Genomic DNA, 21,383 nt, shown 5'->3' on the forward strand with positions numbered 1-21,383 from the left:
TTTCCCAAGGATCATTCAGGAATTTGGGTGTTAATGACAGAAAATTTTAAAGACATGAAATTACATTAAAATGTCTTTAAGGGAGGAAAACAAAGCCAATCGTCAGCAGGACCAAAAGTATCTCTCCCTCTGACACTGGGTAAAAAACAAATATTTTAGATTAGTCTCTTATTTCTACCCTATTTTACACGAGAAACAAAAAATGGAGACGGTGTAATGGCAGTCAACATAACATTGATCAGAAAGAAAAATAAAAATATAACTCTATACGTGACTCTTAAGTTCTGCTATATATCCTTTGTAGAACACAACCTTGGTGCAGTGTTCCCACTCCAACCTTTTACATTGGAGGCTAGAACTGTCTCGCCATGTAAAATAAGTAATATGCACACAAAATCTCCATGCAGTCGCAGCAGCCAATCACACAGAAGTAGAAATCTGTCGTGTTATCAAAACTGGAATACCCACATCTTGCCAAACAAGAGACAGCAACTTCAGAAAGCCGTAGAACTGGAAGTTGAAACACCAAAGCCATGGAATTGGAATTAATATAAACTGATGACCGCGGCAGAGATGTTGGAATGATGCGTGCCATACATTTAAGCTTTTGTTCTGCTGTAATTATCAGGATTGTCTAGATTGTGGTCAATTTGATTTGCATGAGACTGCTGGAGGCACCTACATTCTGGTAAGGGGTACGTGTAAACAGAAGTTTTTCTGTTGATTTTTCTAACTCTAGGTACTATGAATCCTTTGCGGTCACTTTCACTGAGCATGACTTCCATCTGATCCTTGAAAGCTCTCCAACTGCAAAACCAATGCTCAAATATATCCTATTATTTATTGTTTTCCAAAGACTGCATACCTAAGCACCCACACTAAACCCAGTTTGTAACTATACTTAAATATGACATCCAGACAAGGATGGGCAACAACAGCAGTAACAAACCTATTGGCAGGTTGATTCAAGCCAAACATAAATCAACAATTAGTAAACATAATTTAATCAAACAAAAAAAGTAAAAAAAAAAAAAAAAATACAAAAAAAGGCGCTAGTGGGAAGTTCTAATAAATCAGGATTTATAAGGGATAAAACTAAACTGTTGCCGAAAATTGCATTGCATACAACGCCAAAATACAAATCCTGGTAGGTCTGAAGTTAAAAAGCACCAAACAATTTTTGGTTAATAGGCCAGACTCTGTAATCCCTTATCATAACAAAGATAGCCAAGACTTCCTCCTAAAAATTTTCTATGGACCAACTAATGTTTTTTAGTCTCATGTATTTACTTTGATGTGGCATTATACATTAATAAGTCATAATTCAGTGGTAGATTAGTATCTAATTAGCATTAGTGCTCTGCCAACAAATATCATGCCAAAATCAGCAATCTTCAGAGTTCACCAAAGATCACGTTTTGCAGATATCAGCTTCATACCGTAAGGTTTATCCTCTCTAAGTTAAAAGAAGATATGTATTAGGAATAGGAACAAATTATCTGCTTTTCAATTTTATAATATACATATCATAATTACTATTAGTGCTCTGCCAACAAATATCATGCCAAAATCAGTAATCTTCAGAGTTCACCAAAGCTCATGTTTTGCAGATATCAGTTTCATACTGAAAGGTGTATCCTGTCTTAGTTAACAGAGGACATGTAATAGGAATAGGAACAAATTATCCGCTTTTCAATTTTATAGTATACATATCATAAGATTCTCATTCAAGTCTAGGAGAAACTTCAATCAGTTAACACTCGTTATCTCATAGAAGTATTACTTCTAATATGAATCCCAAAAAAATAACTATTATCTCTTTACTACCTAATTTTTATTGTATTTCAATCAAGACAACATAAATAACATATGGAACAAAATGGAGGATGAGAGGGGAAGAGGGAAATAGATTATACCTGATACCCACGTCCTCCAAAAGAACAACAAGCTTGCGCTTATCTGGGTTAATGGTCTTTGCATGCCCATCATAGAGGAATCTTCTATGGCCCATGAGAAAATGGGGGAAGTTACCACCCTGAGTTGTTACGAAAACCTCACTAAACAAGCATACTGTGTAGTCCAATGCTGCCAATTGAGAGGAATAACCCTAGAAAAAAAAAATGAAAGCAAGCATCAGAGCATATTGGAAACTCCCAACAAATATTACAACACACTCTATGAAAGAGTATACTTAAATTAAACTTGCACATAAGAAATATTTTTGTATTTCTTAAGCTCGCAAAAGTTGCAGTGAAGATATACTTACTACCAACCATCAAGACACAAAAAAATATGAAATGAGGAGTGAAGAGAGAACCAAAATATAAAGCCAATTAAATCCATTTTTATTTTAGTGGAATTGAAAGCCAATTACATCCTTGATCATTATAAAATATAATATTCATGTTTCCTATCCATAATGCATTCTTGGTGGTGTATAAACTATAAAACCAAAAATATGTAGCAATTGATGTTTAAAACTGCTGATCATCTTTTCAGATAGATGAGACTTAGTTCCCAGGTCCAACCCAAATCCATGAACATATTTGAGAATTTTAATGAAGGATTGTTACAAATCTGAGCCGCTGAGTCCAATTCATTCGCTATCAATTTTTCTCGCTACAAGATCATAGATGAGACATCCATATATAGGATGACAGTTATAGTTTTTATTGACTTCTTACATTTTTAAAAAATTATTGCTAGGATAAAAATCTATAAATATTGCTGCACAAAATAAAATAAAAAATGATGCTGCAGCAGAGCTACGAATAAGACAAGTCTACTAGAAAATCAAGTTATCATGCTTCAGTCTATGGGCTGCTACGAAAAAGAAATTAAAAATAAAACGGAAGCTGAAGAGCATTGTAGCCATCCAGTTTCATTAAGCATGACATTTGTTATTGCTCTATTTTTTATTTTATTTTTCAACCACTAAGGATCTTTACCATAAAAGTAGCAAGCTCATCTGATGTTGCAAGAGACTCCTTTGTATGCAGATTGGGAAACATTTTTATTAAAGGAGCCAAATATCTCTCTGCATGATATATTTTCCCAGAAGCTAAGAATATTGAAGTATTGTTATCAAATCCCATGCCACGTAGCATCATACCAACCTACATAGTTAAGGGAAACAATATGCAATGAACATCAGTCTCTTCTATGTAAATATCAGCCTTCTAACAATTCAACTTGCATAAATTAGTTTGATTTTCCTCTAATTAAGCCATCCTTCCACTATAATTATCAAAAAAGTAAAAAAAAAAAATTAACATGTACAAATGGTGAGGCCAAAATCTAGTGGAATTAGGAAATGGTATTACTAAGAAAAATAAAAATAATGTCAGTATCTCATTAAAAAATAACTTCAGTACATGAGATGACACCAGCAAGATTTTAAATAAGGGGGGGAAAACAGAATTTAATATCTGAGAAGCACTAACTAGAAAATAAATACCTCCAGAGGGGTTAGTGGGCATTTTCCATTGACTCGATTGAGGTCAGGTAGAATGATGCGATCTTTTCTTTTGAATTTGCCCTTCCATCCCTTTTCTCGAACTGAATCCATTTCCAACTTTTCTGCCTCTCCTCCATCGTATACACAACAGGAGAATGCTACCATGTCCTGCATGTTGAGAAGATTTAGTCAATCATTACATAAAGCTGATTCAATCCTGTACCCTTTTGACACACACAGACACATATATTAACACCAACCACTTGTTCTCAAAAGGATAGAATGAGCATCAGTACCTCCTCAAAGCGAAGATGCACAGCAATATACTTTCCATCTGTCCTTGAACTCTTCTCAATCATTCGGTAAACCAGTTTCTTAGCCAGTGCTGATATTGGAGAAGAAAACCTCAATGCTTTATAATTAGTAAGACATCTTAGAAATTGAATATGTGGAGGGACACTCATTGCCAAACGGTTGGCAAATGGAGCTATTCTAATAACCCTGCATAAGGTTACCAAGCCAAAATTTAAATTCCTTATTTTCATCAAATTGTGTGCATTAAATCAAATTGTTTCATGCGCCCAATTTGGATTCAGAGTTCAGTTTTACCCCAAAAATAATGAGTTTTTGAAAATTCAACATTTTTCATTTCAAAAAATATAAAATGATGAAAAGAAATTAGGAGAAAGTGGCCCAATACTTACCCTTCCTTTTGCAAAATAGGATAAACAACTCCTAGGTAATAACTGACAGGAGCCCAAGCTTGAACTCTGATGTTAGTGATATTACTCATGTTGTAATTATGCCTCTCAATTAGTGCCTCAGGCAGTTCTTTAACCACCTTCACATAACCATCTAGTGTGGATATAAAATGATCTTCATCATATATATCCCCAAATTCACTGTAAGAGAGATAATATTATTTTAAAAAGATAGTAACTGCAGAAATAAAATCAGGAACAAAAGAATTCTAAGAAGCATCATAATGTTCACTTTATTAATTATTTTTTGGGCACTTTTATAAGGAAAGCACACATACCCAATAAGGTCTACTTTAATTTCATCACTGCCATAGTTACTTAAAAAAATTTAAACAAGCAATGCTTGACCGACCATATCACAAAGGTAAGACATACCAAAAAGTTAAAAGTGCTAATTGATGTGGCTCAACAAATTATATCGCAGGAGGAACTGCTTCTGGTCCTAGGTTGTATAGGCTGTGTAATTGGTTCATTATTTGTAGCATACAAAGCAATGGTAATATGGAACTGTTTATGGGAACATGAATAAGATAAATAACTTATGGGAACATACAACAAAAGCAGGCAAGAAAGTTTACCTAGCAAGTAACTATTAGCACAAGAATCAGAAAGTTTCTTCAGAACTATGGAATGAAGTTGTACTTTATTCTATTCTTTTCTTTTCTTTTTGCCATATGGAATGAGTTGTCTCAAATAAAGGCAATAGTCTATACTTGTTTGCTTTAGATATTGAAAGATTGTAAACGGCCAATTGACTAAAGTAAGACACGATTCACTTAATGTAAAAATGCATAAGAAAGTCTGTTTTTTCATTTGCATAAACAGTGATGTAAACCAAGCACACGCCTACTAAACTAAGTGATAAATAAACTCCTTTTTTCCCGCAGTCACATGTTACTACCTAGTGAAATTCTGTAACATGTTGACAATTACTAAACCAATCAATGACATTAGACTAAAATCACAATTGTTAAGACTATCTTTTAGGGTTCAAAGCTAAAGATAATAAGTGAATGGATCACCTTGGATCTTTCCACACATTGTGGAATTCAAAGTGAGGTATAACTAGTATTGCATTCAAGAGTCCAGCAACGGCCACAGCATTGCAAATCTACAGAAGGACAATTTAAGAAGCACAACTGTGAAACTTCATCTCTTAAATAAAAAGAAAATTGTTGAAAGTCAGAGACATGACATATTTTTTGTCATACCGCAGAGCGTTGCTGGTTAAGACCACCATTGGCCTCCACAATTAAAAAACCATTCAGGCCAGGGGATACTGAAATTAAGACAAAAGCATCAAATTAATCCCCTTCGTGAAATTTAGTTAACTTTTATGCCAAATTTCACATTAGCAGCATATAATGTTGACCGAAAACAGAAAATAGCTTAAATAACCTAAATTAAACTTTACAGCAAGATTTCTTATATCTATTACGAAATAATTTGTCTGAGTGCATACCAAAATGTTCGCGATGCAAAGCAGTCAAATTTGGACATGGCTTCTGCTCTCTCAGCTTCCGTTTGTACTTCCACACTGAAGACAACTGCAAAAGGAAAAATAAAAATAAAAAAATTAAATTCAACATTCTTTGTGGAAGAGAATGATTTTAATTATTATCATGTTATGCACCAGGAAGTAGTTAATAATCAAAATAACTGAATTAAAAAAAGAAGAAAAAAACAAAACATAACAAAACAAAATTTCATGTGGCACCACCAAATGACAAACGCGAAATTCTTCACTACACTGCACAGACTCTGAATTGTAGGGTATTTGCAAAGGAAAATGGCTAAACGAGAAGAACCTGAATGGCAGAGGAATTATCAGACTCAATATCGTGCCAAAGCTTCTGAAAGAGCTCGTGGCTGCGGTAACGGGAACCGGGAAGAGGAGTATGGCCAATGAGAGCGGAGAAGGGCCCCACACACATCAACAGACCGGAGATGTAAAGAACCGGCAGCACGAAGAAGTACCGGACGCTCCGCCGTGACATGATCCCGGCGGCCAAGCTTCCCAGGCTGCTCTTCGTCTCCGACAACGCTTTGGCGTGGCGCATCCGCCTCCGGCAACGCGAAATTCCAGACCGCCGCCGCGGAGACGGCGGCGGGCTCGGCGAGCTGCTGCTTCCGCCTCCGCCGGCCTCACTTGCGTGGCCGTTACCGTTATGGACGTGCGTTTTGGATTTCATCGCAAGGCTCCACCGTATCTGCAGTGCGGAGCAGAGTAGAGAACAGAAAATGCAGTGCAAATTGTTAAGTGTGAAGGGGTCTGTGTGCGTTGTTGGTCCTTTAGTAACAGATTTTTGTCCTGTTTAGCAGAGGCAAGTGATAGAAAGAGAAAGAAGAGAGAGAGAGAGAGAGAGTAAAGCAGAGGGGTAGTAGCTTTGAAGCAGAGGGACCGTTGGGGAAAGCGAAGAAAATTAACGGGACGGTATGGTATAATGGGGTATGCTATGTTATTGCTACTGCTACCACCTGCTGTTCTTTGCCATTGTTGGAGAAATAGAATCTTATAAGCTATATTTAGAAAGGGAAAAGTGTGTATAATTTTGAAGGATGTAAAGTTGTGTCATTTTAAGAGAGAGAAAGAGATAGATAAAGGAGGAGAGAGAGTTGACAAAAAAAATAAAGTTGTGGGTCCCACCTCTTTGTGAGAGTGAAAGGATGTAAGTTGTGTAATTTAAATGTATAGACATTTTTCCCATTTAGAAAATGGGAAAACATTTTCTAGAGTTTTTTTTTTTTTTTTTTTAATAAATATGTGACTCACCGCTAGTTGAGTCATAACGTTAGAATTGAATTTTCATGCAACATGAGAAAATCAAGCCCCTTAGAAAATTAATAAAAATAAAGTAATATCGTGCTATAAACCTCCCCATACCCTATTACATTGTTACCTTTTATTTAGAACTGACTTGATTACATAACAGAACTTGCGTCACCTTATTTTAAAAAAAAAAATTGCCACACATAATGTATTTTTCGGAAACAAATGATTTTTTTTTTCCATTTGCATTGATGGATCCCACTTTTTTTTAAAAAAATTGTCTCTGTGGCAGACATTACAAAGTAATGCCCTTTAATGTAAATTCTTTTCATGTTTTAATTGTAAGGCAAAAAAAAAATATTAATATATTAAAAGGACGTATGGTTATTTATGTTTCATTTTCTTTACTTAAAGAAAAAAACTTGCAGCTGAAGAGATAAAAATTTGATAAACAAGATTGTGGTATTCCTCGCAAGAGAAGCAAGTAAGGAATAAGAGAATCGAATTAATTATCTGCTTGATCTCTGTTTTTAGATAGAATAGGGATGGATAAATTGGTTTTGGTCTTTATTGAAGCACTGTAAACGGGAAATATGAAAAAGACTTGTGTTTGCTTGAATATAACTAATGATGCATGCATGTCTTAAACGACATAGAAAACAATAACGGGAGCGTAAAGTTGTTAGGAAGGCTCCAAATCTGAACATTGACATGTTCTTTCTGTTGTAATCCTGCAAAGTCAGCGTACTGCTGTGTCCATCCTCGAACCTGAAGCACCCAACAAGTTAAGAATTTTGTATTAAAGTATTTCATGTTATTTATATAACATCTTTAATTAAATTGCAATCATAAAAATATTATATTTGATAGAATTTTTTAAATTATAGAAGAATCAAGCATTTTTATACTATATATAATCAAACATACTTTTTTAATAAAAAGTATTAATCCTAAAACAATTATTTAGATTAAGTTATTATGCATTTTTATGGGAAAAATATTTATTTTTTTAAAGGATGGCCTTTTTTATTTAAAATTAGTATTTAAATTAAAAAAACAATTCACTTTTTTTTCATAATTTTTATTGTTTATTTTTCTTTTATTTAAAGTGATATAATTCTATGTCTTTTATTAAAGGCTTTGATGTTTCTATACTGAATGTAAATAAGTTATCTACATTCGCTCCCAAAATGACGTCATTTTGATTTGAAAAATAAACAAATTATAATGAAATAGACTATTATAATCTTGAAATAAATTATAATTACAAAAATACCTTGATTTCTAAGGGTGTTCATCAACCGATCCAAACCGATTTAAACCGCGGTGACCGAATCGAAAAACCGATAACCGAATAAATCAAAAAATCGAAAACCGAAAAAAAAATTAATTGGATTGGGTCGGTTTTCGAATTGTTGATGAAAACCGATTCAATCCAAACCGATATAATATATTAATTCCTCACTACCTACTTGGGTCTTTTCTCAATCATAGCTCAAAAAATTTTAAACACAAGACCCATTAACCCATCAACTAAACCCAAGAAAAAATCTAGTCACATCTCATCAACAAGATTTTATCTGTGTAGAGCTTCATATCGCATTGCTCAAAAAAAAATTTATTATCGTTTATTGATGCTTTTGTATTTCAAAAAAAAATAAAATTACAAAGCCAATATATACAAAAGATGTTATTTGCACAATAATCATGAAACAAATTTTAGGAATTTACAAAAAATCGAAAATCGATCCAATCCAAACCGAAAAAAATTGGATTGGATTGAATCGGATTTGAAAAAAATCCAAACCGAAAGGATTGGATCAGATATTTTTGCTTGCAAAACCAATCCAATCTAGACTGCGAACACCCCTATTGGTTTCTGTCTCAAAATAATATCATTTTTGGCTCAATATAAATAACTTATATACATTAATTGTATAAAAAAGTGATCCCTTTATTAAAAGTAGGGGTGTGCATGGAGCAGTTCATAACCGGTTTTAACAAAAACTGAACTAGTTTTAACAAAAACTGAACCAGTTTTAAACGGTTGGTTTTCAAACCGAACCGATTTTTTCTTTTAAAATCGATTTTTAATTTTCTAAACCGGTTTGAAACCGGTTCCAAAATCGATTTATGGTTTATAACCGGTTTTGATTTAAAACCAATTTTCATTCAAAACTGGTTATAAACCATAAACCGGTTATCAAGTTCAAAACCAGATTTTTTAACCAATTCAAAATCGATTTTTGATGGATTGTGCTATTTTTATAAGTAGTCGTTTGTTTCTCCCGGTTATAGGTAGTTGACCAACTATTTCTTGCAAGAATCTTCATTGTTTTGGAACTCTCAGGACGAAATGATTCTTATAGAAATTGTTTCACGTTGTTTTGAGAGTGATTGAGAGAATAATAGTTGAATTATTTTAAAATTATAAAAAAAAAATTGTTCTTCGTTCTCTCAAGATTTATGTTACTAAGAGTTTCATTTGAACTAATGGAGGAAGGTATGGGTAGGAGTGTTCAAAATAACCAAAAGAACCAAACCAATCCATAACCAAGCTGCTCCACATTTTAAAAACAACTTATTTTTAAAATTCGGTTTCATATGAAACTGAATTTTATTTTTATAAATTGGTTCTTTACCAAACCATAAAAATAATTGGTTATCCATAACCAAACTTCTTTATAATTAAAGAATAAATAAGTAAATTCATTGTGAGTTATCCTTTTAACGACGCTCTCAGAGACGTTAAGTCAATTGATTAATTTCGTTGCCCTTTTTATTATGATTTTTTAACTTCATCTTTGTCATTTCAAAACTTTTGCCTTGTCAAGTTATGGGTTTGCCAGTAGGTTTGTACGTGGTTAATTTTTTTTTTTGAGAAAAAAGTTGTTACGTTACATAAGAAGTGTTTTTATTATGATACGATCTTTCGATTTATGTGTAATTTTTTTTATTAAATAAATGTTTTCTACTTAAGCTGTTTAACTTTTTTTTGCTAGTTTATTGTTTGGAAGTTTTAGTCAATTAACTAATATAATAGGCATGATAAAAAATAATACTTATTTGTTATTTTTTTTTTGGGTATCCTAATACTTATTTGTTATTTAATTGTGAAGTAATTTGATTATGGATAACCAATTATTTTTATAGTTGGGTAAATAACCAGTTTATAAAATAAAATGCAATTTTATATGAAACTTATTTTTAAAAATAACCAATTTTTAAAATGTGAAACAATTTAGTTATAAATCGGTTTCATTCTTTTGAATATCCCTAATAAAAAGGGCAAACATTAAACCTATTTTTTATGGGGTTTACGTCTATCCTGTTACGAGATTAATTTTGAATTTCTTACATAAACAACTTTTATATGGAACCAGTATTTTAAGAAAAGGAAAAAAAAAAACAAAAAATGTGACACGTCTTTCAATAAATAAGTAGGATGATGTTTTATTTTTCATGCAACATATAGTTGTATTTCCCATTTTTTATATAATAAACTGTTAAAGACAAACATGAATTATTGAATGTAAATCGTGAAGCAGTTCCTGCAGTTGATAATAGTGGATCCTGGTCGAAGATTACTCAATCCCTTTTAACTAGGGTCAATAGCTGGTCAGCAAGTGCGTCTCCTCGTTTCTGTTGCACTAATCATAAAAAATTATTGCCATCGTTTTTTTGGGTGCTTACATTATTACCGTTTTAAATTAAATTGTTTTCGTGATGCGTGTATTATATTATATTCTTTCTTGGAAAACTACAAGTTATATTATATTCTTTTATAACAAATGAAATATTCTAATATTCTATAGTGAAGCTCTAAGGATCGTTCGGTACGTGGTATTTTTTAGGATTTATGAGAAACTGAGAATGGTAATCATATTTATTCATATTTTGTACAAGTTTTTTAAAATATTTGGGAAATCTGATTTTTTTAAAATTTTATTTTATGTGTAAATTTTTTCGAAAATACTATCCAGGAATACCAGGTAGAGAATGGTATTCTATAACAAAAGAAAATTTAATACAACTAAACATATCATTAAGAAAATTAATTCAATATTCCCGAAAATATTTTAATCTACCAAACATCTTTTTGGTAACATTTCCAAAAAACTCATCTTTCCATCATGTTCCTGAAAATCGTGATTCCCAAATAAAAAATTATTCTCCTCTACCAAACGTCATTTCCATTCACTACGCCTTCAAGTATTGTGGCTTATCCCTACTTTTTCTTCTTCTCATATTTTCTTTTTCTTTTTATTTTGTTTACGGAAAAAATGTTTGTCATTTTAAATGACATAAAGTTATGTCATTTTAAGAGAGAGACAGACACAAAATTTTTTTTTATTTAAATTTTAAATTAAAAAAAACACCCACTTTCTCTCTCTAATAATTTCCATTTTTCTGTATCTATCTCTCTTCCAAAATGACATAACTTATGTATTCATTCTTGTCATGTTTTTTTGTAGGTTACAGGGAATAGAACACACACTCACACACACCCTATTACACACACCCACACCACTAGAGCCCGGTGGATTCATTCTTGTCATGTTGAATTGATTTGTATACTATTCACGCTTAATTGCAATTTAAAACTTTATGTTTAATTATTAGTACATGTGCTTTAAATAAAAGCCAACTAAGTTTGAGTTTGATTATATTTAATTGTGCATGTGCGTTGAAATAAAAGCCAACTAAATTTGAGTTTGACTTTAAACTCAATTGATGCATGTAAACTAAAAAAATAAGAATGGAAATGGGTTTATTGTTGCCATCAGGTAGAATCAGCAGTATTCTGTATTTCTGTTTCGTAATATTAGAGGACAAAAACTAGTTTTACTTTTGTACCGTATTATTTTCTTCCATTTCAAATAAATTAAGGAGATTAAGAAGAAAATGAACTCAAATAATTGGTTTTACACGAAATACTAGCGGCTCGTTTTGTATTTCCTTAATCTCCTTCTCTCCTTTCCTTTTCTTAAATAGAATTCATAGTTTTTTAAACACATATATAAATTAAGAACAATATACAATATTAATATTTCTTATGTTGTAAGAGATTAAAAGAGAATTTTTATTTTCTATACATATAAAAATATATAAAACCTATGTAAAAAGAAAAAAAAAAAATATGAACCCCAACATAAGAAACACTAATCTCACGTTATATATACAAATACCATTTATATACATTTTTTTTTTTAAAAAAGTCGTTGAATGATGGAAATGAAGTTAGAGAAAAATAAATGATAATATTTTATTTTTGTGTAAATTTTTTTTTTGGTAATCTGGATTTTTGTGTAATTCTTAGTATCTATGTCCGTATCTATCGTTGTTTATAAATTAAAATAGAGAATTTAATTCGTGGTCTATTTTAATATTTCTTAAAAATATCATATTATTTTAATAAGTTCTGTAACCTTTTTCATAAATTTATAATTTTTATTATGAATTTATAACTTCTATTTATAAAAATATATATGATTTTCTGCATAGAAATTACAAGTTTATTATTAAAAGAAAGGGAAATATTATTATCAAGTTACATAAGAAAAAAATCTCTCATGTATTCATAATTTAGACATAAAGAAATAAAAGAAAAAATATAAAATGAACTCCATTAAATATGTTAGAAATTTTTTCTCTCATATAATATTCTTCAAAAATAAATATGTCAAATTTATTAAAGTAATGTGATTTTCCTTTTTGCAAACGATACGTCTTATCAATATCGTTCAATCAAATTAAAAAAATCGTAGAAAATATTGTCATATCAATGCTAATCTACTGACGCGCCAGCGGGTTGCACTCGCAGTAAGAATGGGTTAAAATAATTAAAAATAAAAACTGAAACAAAAAAAAGGAGAAAATTGTGTATTATTTTAAAGGATGTAAAATTACGTCATTTCAAGTGAGAGAAAAAGATAGATAAAAAAAAGAGTAGACAAAAAATATAAAGATGTGAGTCTCATCTCTTTGTGAGAGTGAAATGATATAAATTATTTTATTTAAAAAGACAAATATTTTTCTAAAAAAAAATAGGGTGTGGTCTTTCACACGTTGTTATAATAGGTCTCTTTTTTTCTCGCCCGACTTAATACATTTTATATATTTAAGTAATAAAATTATTTTCTACGATATATAAATTATTTATCACAATAAAAACTGAGAATTGTTTCTCTCAGGATAAGAAACAAGTTCTCTCGTACGAAGAGATAAATAAAATAGGAATCACTTATTTAAAAAACCAAAGAATATTTTTTTATATAAGTGCAATATGAGATAACAATATCATGTAACAAGATAATGTGATTTTCTAAAAAAAAAAATGCACAAGAGGAAGATACCCATATCTCGTTTCCCTTTGCGAGATGGATACGAGGGTGTGTTTGGTTGGGAGAAAATGTTGAGATAGATGGGTAAGTAAGAAGTGGGATAATTGGATGCCTTTGTTTGGTTTAAACATTCTGAATATTTTGCTACCTAAATCAGATTGCCTTCGAAACAATTTGAACGTCTATCTGAATGAGAAAGTCGGCTAAAGTATCCCTTTTGATATATGGTATTGTATGTTAGCTAGGTAAATGGTGACATTGGACAAGAGCGCTAACGACGAGCGTACCCTCCAATTACTGCCGTTCTTCTTTGACCAAACGCAACCTTAATTTCAACGATCGGCCCAGATTGATTCAATGTTCGGAGGAAACTGATTCGGAGGGTTCAGTTTCTTCTTCCCCTGGCCTTTAGAGGACCATGAGCTGTCCTTCAGATGATGATATTGATAAAAGATCCGAGATTTTCATAGCTAACTTCAGAAAGCAGCTTTAGATGGAGAGGCAAATCTCCTTGTAGCTACGTTATCGCAGGGAGAATAGTTTTGAATTTGTCTCTCCACGATTATGATGAGTTTGATTTTTGTTTCTTGAGTTTGAGGTTCACTTGATGATGGAGGACTTTGTGTTTTTTCGAGAAAGGATCTCTATTATGATCTGACTGGTTTTCTATGAAGGCTTTGCAATTTGCATTGATGGCCGAGAGAACATGTAAAAATAAATTCTGAATTTTTTATTTTTATTCGGGGTGATATATATGAAGGCAAAAAATTCTTTTGTTCGTGTATAAAGTTTTGAAGTTTTGGGATTGTTTTAAATCTTCTGTAATAATTTGCAGCAATAAGAGGAGCCTGGGAACATCTGATGTTTTTTGTTAATTGTTCCTTTGCTCTCATATATTTCAGTATTTGCTTCTTTCTTAATGTCCCAGTATTTGCTTTTTTAAAAACAGGGTTATTTTGGTAATACCAATTTGTTTTCCATCTATATTTTACTTCCAACCAAACATAGATTTTATAAAAGTTACCTAATTTCTCCGGTAAAGTTTTTCCCAACTAAATAACTTTTTTTTACATTTTCCTACCTATCTCACTTTCCAACTATTTTTCTATGTATAATATTTTCCTATTATTCATAAAATTTCTCCTCAACCAAATGTCCCCGAAGCAAAAGCTCTAAGTTCAAGAATCAAGACTATCGAATACTGCGAAGAAGAAAATAAACATAATAATCTTAAAAGGAGAGAAGATTGGATGTACTTAAACAAAGAAGGAATGTACTTAACTGCCTAGCTTGGTTGGCAACTTAGGGTTTGTTTTGGTGTAAAGTTTTTAACATGCTGCAGCTCTAGGATTATTGTTGTTATTCTATTAAAAAATTAACACTTGTATTAATTTTTTTTTTTTTTTTCTCTGCTCAACTTTTTTTTATCTTTTTCTCATCTTAGTCTCATCCTATTTTTTTTCTTCCGAACCATAATAACTTTGTTCATTTTGGTGGGAGATTTAGATTTTTATCAAAACAAATTTTTAAAATTCTTTGGACGTTAGAAAGAAATTGCCCCTCTCATAAGGAGAATAATTTCAACCTTTCTCTTGTGATAGTAGTTCAATGCACAATCTATTTTATTGAAGAGTTAGTTTTATGAATCGTACTTTGAGAATAAAATGGTATAAGGTTGTGTGAGGATATATCATGTTATCTATCAAAAAACAAAAACAAAGAATAGATAAATGTTTTTGATGTTATAAGAAATAATTTTATCTTCTATACACATATAAAAGTGTGTAGGTTATATTTATATATAGTTAAAATTCATATACCAAATAAATATTAACCTGTATTTTAACATTAGACTACAAAGATTTATAGATTTATTAATTCACATTTAACCTTTATTAATTTTATTATTAACAATATATTTCTTAGGTGAAAATAAACTTCAACTATTTTGTAAACCTATGTGTAAACATAAAATAATAAACAAAAGTGAGTCACGACTCACGACACTATTAACTAAACACACTTGTTACCACAAAAAAAAAAAACACACACACACACAATTTTTAATATAATGCCTAAAAAATCAACTATTGTTCAAAGTATGTATAAACAATTAAAATAAAAAAAAATAGATTTATATCTTTAACTATGTGATCATTATATAAGAAATCTTTAAGGGCTACATTAATATCATGGTAAACAATATTTGCATCACTTTTCAGATAAAGCTTTCAAATATAAAGTTTTCATGCAAATTAAAGTCCCTCCCAAGCTGCTAGCCACTCTGATCTGCATAAATTATTGATGCCAGAAATCCGCTTGATTTTGGTAACAAAGAAATTCCCCGTCATATCGCGTAAACAACTCGACCCCACAAGTGTTTTCTTCTAAAAATAAGGCTACGATTCTATTTGGCACCCTTTTTTTTAAAAAAAGTAAAAGTTAATTTTAAGTTAAAGTTAAAAATAAAGTTGAAAGCTATTCGATAATTATAAAAACTTTTTTTTGTTTAAAAGTTACATAGAAATTGTTTATTTAAAAAAAAAAACACTGATACAATTTAAAAAAACTCCTCCTAGTAGAATTTGTCATTTTTTTTATTATAAATTTTTTTTTTATTATAAAAGTTTTTATAAAAAAATTTTTTGATAGCCATTTTTTATAAAGATTTGTTTGGCCTAAACTCTACTCAATATTATTAAACCCGAATCGGGTATTGACCCGATCGGGGTATTGAGTCATTGAATTACTGGTCGGATCAGTTGACTCGGATATATATATATATATATATATATATTCTCTGTATTTAAAATGAGCTAAATAAAGTTCACTAAATAAGCTCAAAAATTACTCAATCACATTTTTACAAGTTCAAAATTAATCAATAAATTGCACAAAAAAATAAATCAAAATGCACGATATCACTACGTTAATTTAAATTGTAACTTAGAATCCCTATAAGCATACCTTTCAAAAAATTCAAAAGGCAGATGTTGTGAACTTATATTTTTCAAATTCATATGTCATTGAAATGACATATGTCACATTCTCTTAATTTATTGTTCCGCAAATTGCTTCAGTCTTAGCAACTGAAATTTGAGGTCAATGTAGAAGAGTATGCTATTAGCAAATAAAATTACAAAAGTTTTAAAATGAGTATCACATTTTTTCTAGACAAGATGAAACAACTTTGGTTTTTGGTTGTTGATTTTTTATTTATTTTTTACAAAAATGTATGATCCGCCGGTTTTCATAACCCGACTGGGTCACCGGTTTTGATCAATTTTGGCTGGATTTTGATCGGGTCTGATATATAGTCGGACTGATACTTGATTTGAACTGATAAGTCGGACAGAGTTTAATAATACTATTTCTACTTATAAGAAGAGAAATTAATTGAAATAAAAGAGCTACCTACATCGATGTTTACATTCGTAAAGACCCCTTAGACCTCATCCATTGTGTTATTGTAGTGTATTTAGAGTGTGCATGACAACCTTCCCGGAATGAGTTTTTTTTTAATATCTGTTCCCGGGAACAAAAATGGATGAGAATTGCGTTTGACAAAACCGGTTTATTTTTTTGTTCCCGGGATGAACCGATTTTTTTTTATGCTGAGGAACAAAAAAAAGAATCAAAAATTTTCTGCTTTTCTAATTCTGAGCATAAAATGAGAATCAGTTTTCTCTCACGCCTCTCACACTCACGACTCCCGACTCCGTACCCGCTTACACACACCAAACCATCACTGCTTTCAACCATATCAATCGACCATTTGAATATTCAGAGTTCAAAGTGAGGTTGCTTTAGCTGGTAGGCCATCGTATTATCGTCATTATCGTGCGATTTGATACGTTATTCTACTTTCATTTTCTCCTGTGAATGTTGATTCTGATTCGTTTTTTTTCTCCCATTTATTTGATGGTCTAGCTGTTCTTGGTAATTATATTTGTTGAATTACTTACCTGGATTTGGGTATTCTGACCAATTTTTAGGGTTTATCTCGTTTTTCTGTTTTTTAATGTTCTGGAAAATTCTCAAGTGTTAGTGTTGAAAGAGGTGGACCTGTTTGATCGTTTTTTTATTCCCATTTATTTGATCGTTTTTTTATTGGATGTGGGCATAGCAATACTGCGTCTTTTATGGGAAAAACGTCGGGTATAGTTGGCCTTGGAGGTGGACCTGTTTCCCTTACATCTCTTATCCCAATGTTTTCAGATTCTAACAACTCCTCAATCAAACTTAATTTTGGAGAGACAAAAAAACCATAATTTTGGAGAGAAAAAAAAACCATAAAAAGCATAGGGTTCTAAATTGTAATTAACCTTCAACGTTGATGATCTCATCCGGGAAGAGGGGTGGTTGCTGTGGGGACTGCAATCGTGCACTGCAGCACTAAATTGTTTGAAAAATGGTTCTCTCATCAATGTGTTATCAAACGTAATTCTGATTCTCGGATTAAAAATAAAATATGTTAACAAACGTAATTCTGATTCTCAGAATTGTTCCAAGGCACAGAAATAGAAAAGAATCATTTCTTTTTAGAAACAGTGCCAGAAATCAGAATGGTTGTCGTGCGCAGCCTTAGTGCCCGTTTGGATAGACTTTTATTCCTAAAAATGTTACTTTTTTAAAAAATAAAAGTCCTTTTGAGAATTTTTAGATGTTTGGATAACAACTTTTTAAAAAAGCAAAATTTAAAATAAAAGTTAAAATGCTGTTTTTATTTATAGCCAGTAGTTAATTGTTTTTGAAAAAAGCGGAAATTAAAAGATAATATAATTTTTTTTTAAAAAATGATAATATAATTTTTTAAAATACAATTTTAAAATTATATTATCATACCTATTTTGTCTCTCGTTATTCTACGATCATGATATTTTATCTCTCTTTTATTGTAATTTTATATACAAAAAGTACTTTTTTATTTTATTTTAACATCCAAATAATTTTTTTATATAAAACTGATTTTCAAATCTTACATCGAAACGTAAAATAATTTTACTTGTTAATTTTTTTTTAAAAAAAAAATGCATAAAAAGTTAATTTTGTAAAAGCTCATCCAAACGTCCTTAGACGGCTTTGTGGATAATGAGCTCAAGCCTTCTTGAATGCTCCAAGTCTTAAACTATGCTCCCGTTGCAGCTTTCTTTCTTTTTTCGTCGTTCATAACTTTGCCTTGTCATCAATTTTTTAACGGCCAAAATTGTAAGATATATATTTATTTCTTAATAAATTAAATTTATTTATAGAAAAACCATAAAAATAATGTTCACTTTCTACAAATCTCGAGGGAAACAATTAAATAATATTTATATAATATAAATAAAAAATAATACTCAACTAAAAAATTAATATTATCTCAAGTTAAAAACTAGACGGAAAATTTGTATAAAATATTATAAAATTATTCATGTATTTTTATCCAACAATTTAAACTTTGGAAATAATTGATTTATGACACATTGACACTAATCAAGCTAATCTCCTTGGCTGCCACTCAATCGCGGAGGCAAGCTACTATGATAGCATTATGCAGCGTTGGGCAATTTAATATTTTGCCTTTGGAGTTTTTTATTTTATTTTTCTGTTCATTTAAAAAAAATACAAAATTGAAATTTTTTGTGTGTATATTCTTTCTTGGTATTCAAACACATGGGAGGTCTAAGTTTTTTTAGCTCATTTTTTATGTTATCATAATGCCGAGTCTTCAATATTACTGTTATGTACCATACTCTTAATAATTATACCGTCGACGGTAGCAGTGAAAATACTTTTTTTAGCACATGATGCTAAAGGCCTAAAAGTAATGTAAGAAAATGGAAATGACCAAAAAGTCAGTAAATTGTACAGGTCAGTTACTGCTTTATCAATTTTTTATTTATTTTCCACAACCGAATTCTACAAAGGGAGAAAAGATATAGTGGACCGAGTGCATGTGTACTTTGGCAAAAAAAAAAAAAAATAAAACATAGATGAAAATAAGCAAAATGACAAGATAAAAATGTTATACAAAATTTTCAATTTAAGAAAAAGGAACACCTAATAATATTGTTCCGGGACTACAATAACTTTTCTCCAACAAAGGAATGATTTTTTCAAGATCATTTTTTTCATTTACAGTATTTGAAGTTGAGAGTTTTGGTTAATGGATACAAACTTCTTACCATTTGTGCTAACGGTATTCCTTTGCCATATATATGCTTTGAGATTTTATTTATTTATTTTAGAGAAAGCTTCTATTGTTGGGATAAATGTTGAAAGAAATTTTAATTGGAGTCCAATGAAAAGGATGAAAGAGAAGAAGATGAAAAATAAAATAAAATATGTTGAAAGCTTTAAATTGTTTCAGCATTTTAATAACCGAAATGTATTTTATAAGAAAATAAAATTAAAACCTTCACTTTAAATTTATTCCAATAATTGACTTATCTTTGGATGATAATGTTTTCAAATTTTTTATTAGTCGAAGAAATATTTCTTAGTCTATAATTTTTCTTTTGAAAAGTGTGATCCTTCACAATGCAGTAGTACTTATTCTGCAAATTACAGTCTTTTCATGAATTCAAGAATGAAGTCCCACCATAACATTTGGTTAGATAAACAAGCAACTAAGATTTAAGAAAACAGAAAACAGAAAACAGAAAAATCAAATATAAAAAGAGAAATAAGGATAAAGTAGGGCAATTAAGAATAATTTGAGAGTATTACAAACACATAAACCGAAAAAAAAAAAACAGATAAAAGGGAAATTATTTTTCAATGAGACATGTTTGATCCCCTCCAAAATAATAATAATAATAATAAAGAAAGAAAAATAGTGTTATTGTCATACATTAAAAGTATGCATGACAAGCTTCTCAAAATCAATTTTTTTTTTTTAATTTTTAATCCCGGAAACAGAAATGGATAGAAATATGTAACTTATTTTTGTTTTTGAGAATGAATTGGTTCAATTTATGTTCCGGGGAACAGAAAAAAGAATAATTTTATTTTTGTTTGTTCTCGGACACAAAATGAGAAACATTTGTTTCTTTCAGTCACTTTCCGCCACTGCCATCATTACCACCACCACCACAATGCTACTGCCACCATCACCATCACCATCACCATCACCACCACCTCCACGCCACTGCCACCATCACTACCACCATGTCACCGTCACCACTACTATCATCATCACCAGCACCATCACCACTACTACCACAACCACCATATCAACTATCACTACCATCGCCGCAACTACTGTTGTCACCACTACCACCACCACCACGCCACTACCACTACTACCACCACCATCGTCACCATTATTACCATCATCGCCGCTGCCGTCACCACCACCACCATGCCACAACTACCAATACCAACACCACACTATATGAAAAGGAAAGTGATGATCTGAAAATTTTTTATGCTTAATAAGAATGATTTTTTATTCTATTATTTGTTTTGTTATTAAACGTAATTATCATTCTCGAAATAAAAATAGAATATGTTATCAAACATATATATATTTTTTCTGAGAAACTGTTTCAAGACATAGAAATAGAAAATAATTTTTTTTTAGAAATAATGTCAGGGAACAGAATAGTTATCATACATACCCTTAAAAAGAATCTCTTCTAAAAAATTGTAAAAATAAGTTATTTCACCAAAAAAGAAAGTTTAAAATTTTCAAACACAGCCTAAGTAACTAGTTCATTAGCGCTTGCATCTCTTAGTAGGGTAAAAAAATAGGGTGTAATCAGCTACTTAATTTAACAGCCCTCAATTAATTCTCCGAAACATCTATTTTGCGGTATTGCGTGCTATATGTTACGGTGCAAGCACACAAATTCGCAATGGCTACCTTCTGCTACTAGATAGAGACGCATTCAAAAGGAGTAAAGTATTATGATAAATTGATTATTGGAGCAAACTTTTGTTGTTAGCAATTAAGGACCTCAGCTCTACCAAAATATATTTTTATTGATAATAATATTAAAAGAAAAATACTCAAGTTGGATATTACATAAACAAAATGCACGGCATGTATGAATTAATTGGATATC

General features: G+C 30.8%; 1 protein-coding gene across 1 annotated transcript; it reads right to left on the reverse strand.

Annotated features, from left to right (window-relative positions):
- Positions 1–345: 345 nt before the first annotated feature.
- Positions 346–6,410, reverse strand: LOC133296953 (O-fucosyltransferase 10-like). The gene is made up of 11 exons (XM_061495997.1): positions 6,262–6,410; positions 6,027–6,231; positions 5,681–5,765; positions 5,430–5,497; positions 5,241–5,329; positions 4,162–4,359; positions 3,754–3,958; positions 3,458–3,625; positions 2,949–3,116; positions 1,917–2,107; positions 346–807 (listed from the first exon to the last, which is right to left on the reverse strand). Exons 1-11 carry the CDS (start codon positions 6,408–6,410, stop codon positions 600–602), a joined length of 1,734 nt encoding a protein of 577 aa, XP_061351981.1. The 3' UTR covers positions 346–599.
- Positions 6,411–21,383: the final 14,973 nt, after the last annotated feature.

Source organism: Gastrolobium bilobum, unplaced genomic scaffold (genome assembly GCF_033153095.1).
Source record: "Gastrolobium bilobum isolate Gb01-03AN ecotype WA unplaced genomic scaffold, APGP_CSIRO_Gbil_v1 utg4065, whole genome shotgun sequence".
NCBI classification, from domain to species: Eukaryota; Viridiplantae; Streptophyta; class Magnoliopsida; order Fabales; family Fabaceae; genus Gastrolobium; species Gastrolobium bilobum.

Bases quoted from the DNA above. Each gene is read 5' to 3' on its own strand.
- LOC133296953 (XM_061495997.1), bottom strand. From the start codon at position 6,410: ATGAAATCCAAAACGCACGTCCATAACGGTAACGGCCACGCAAGTGAG. The intron at 5,766-6,026 runs GTTCTTCTCGTT...TTCCTTTTGCAG, and splicing joins ATAATTCCTCTGCCATTCAG to TTGTCTTCAGTGTGGAAGTA. The intron at 4,360-5,240 runs GTGATCCATTCA...TCTCTCTTACAG, and splicing joins AATGTGTGGAAAGATCCAAG to TGAATTTGGGGATATATATG.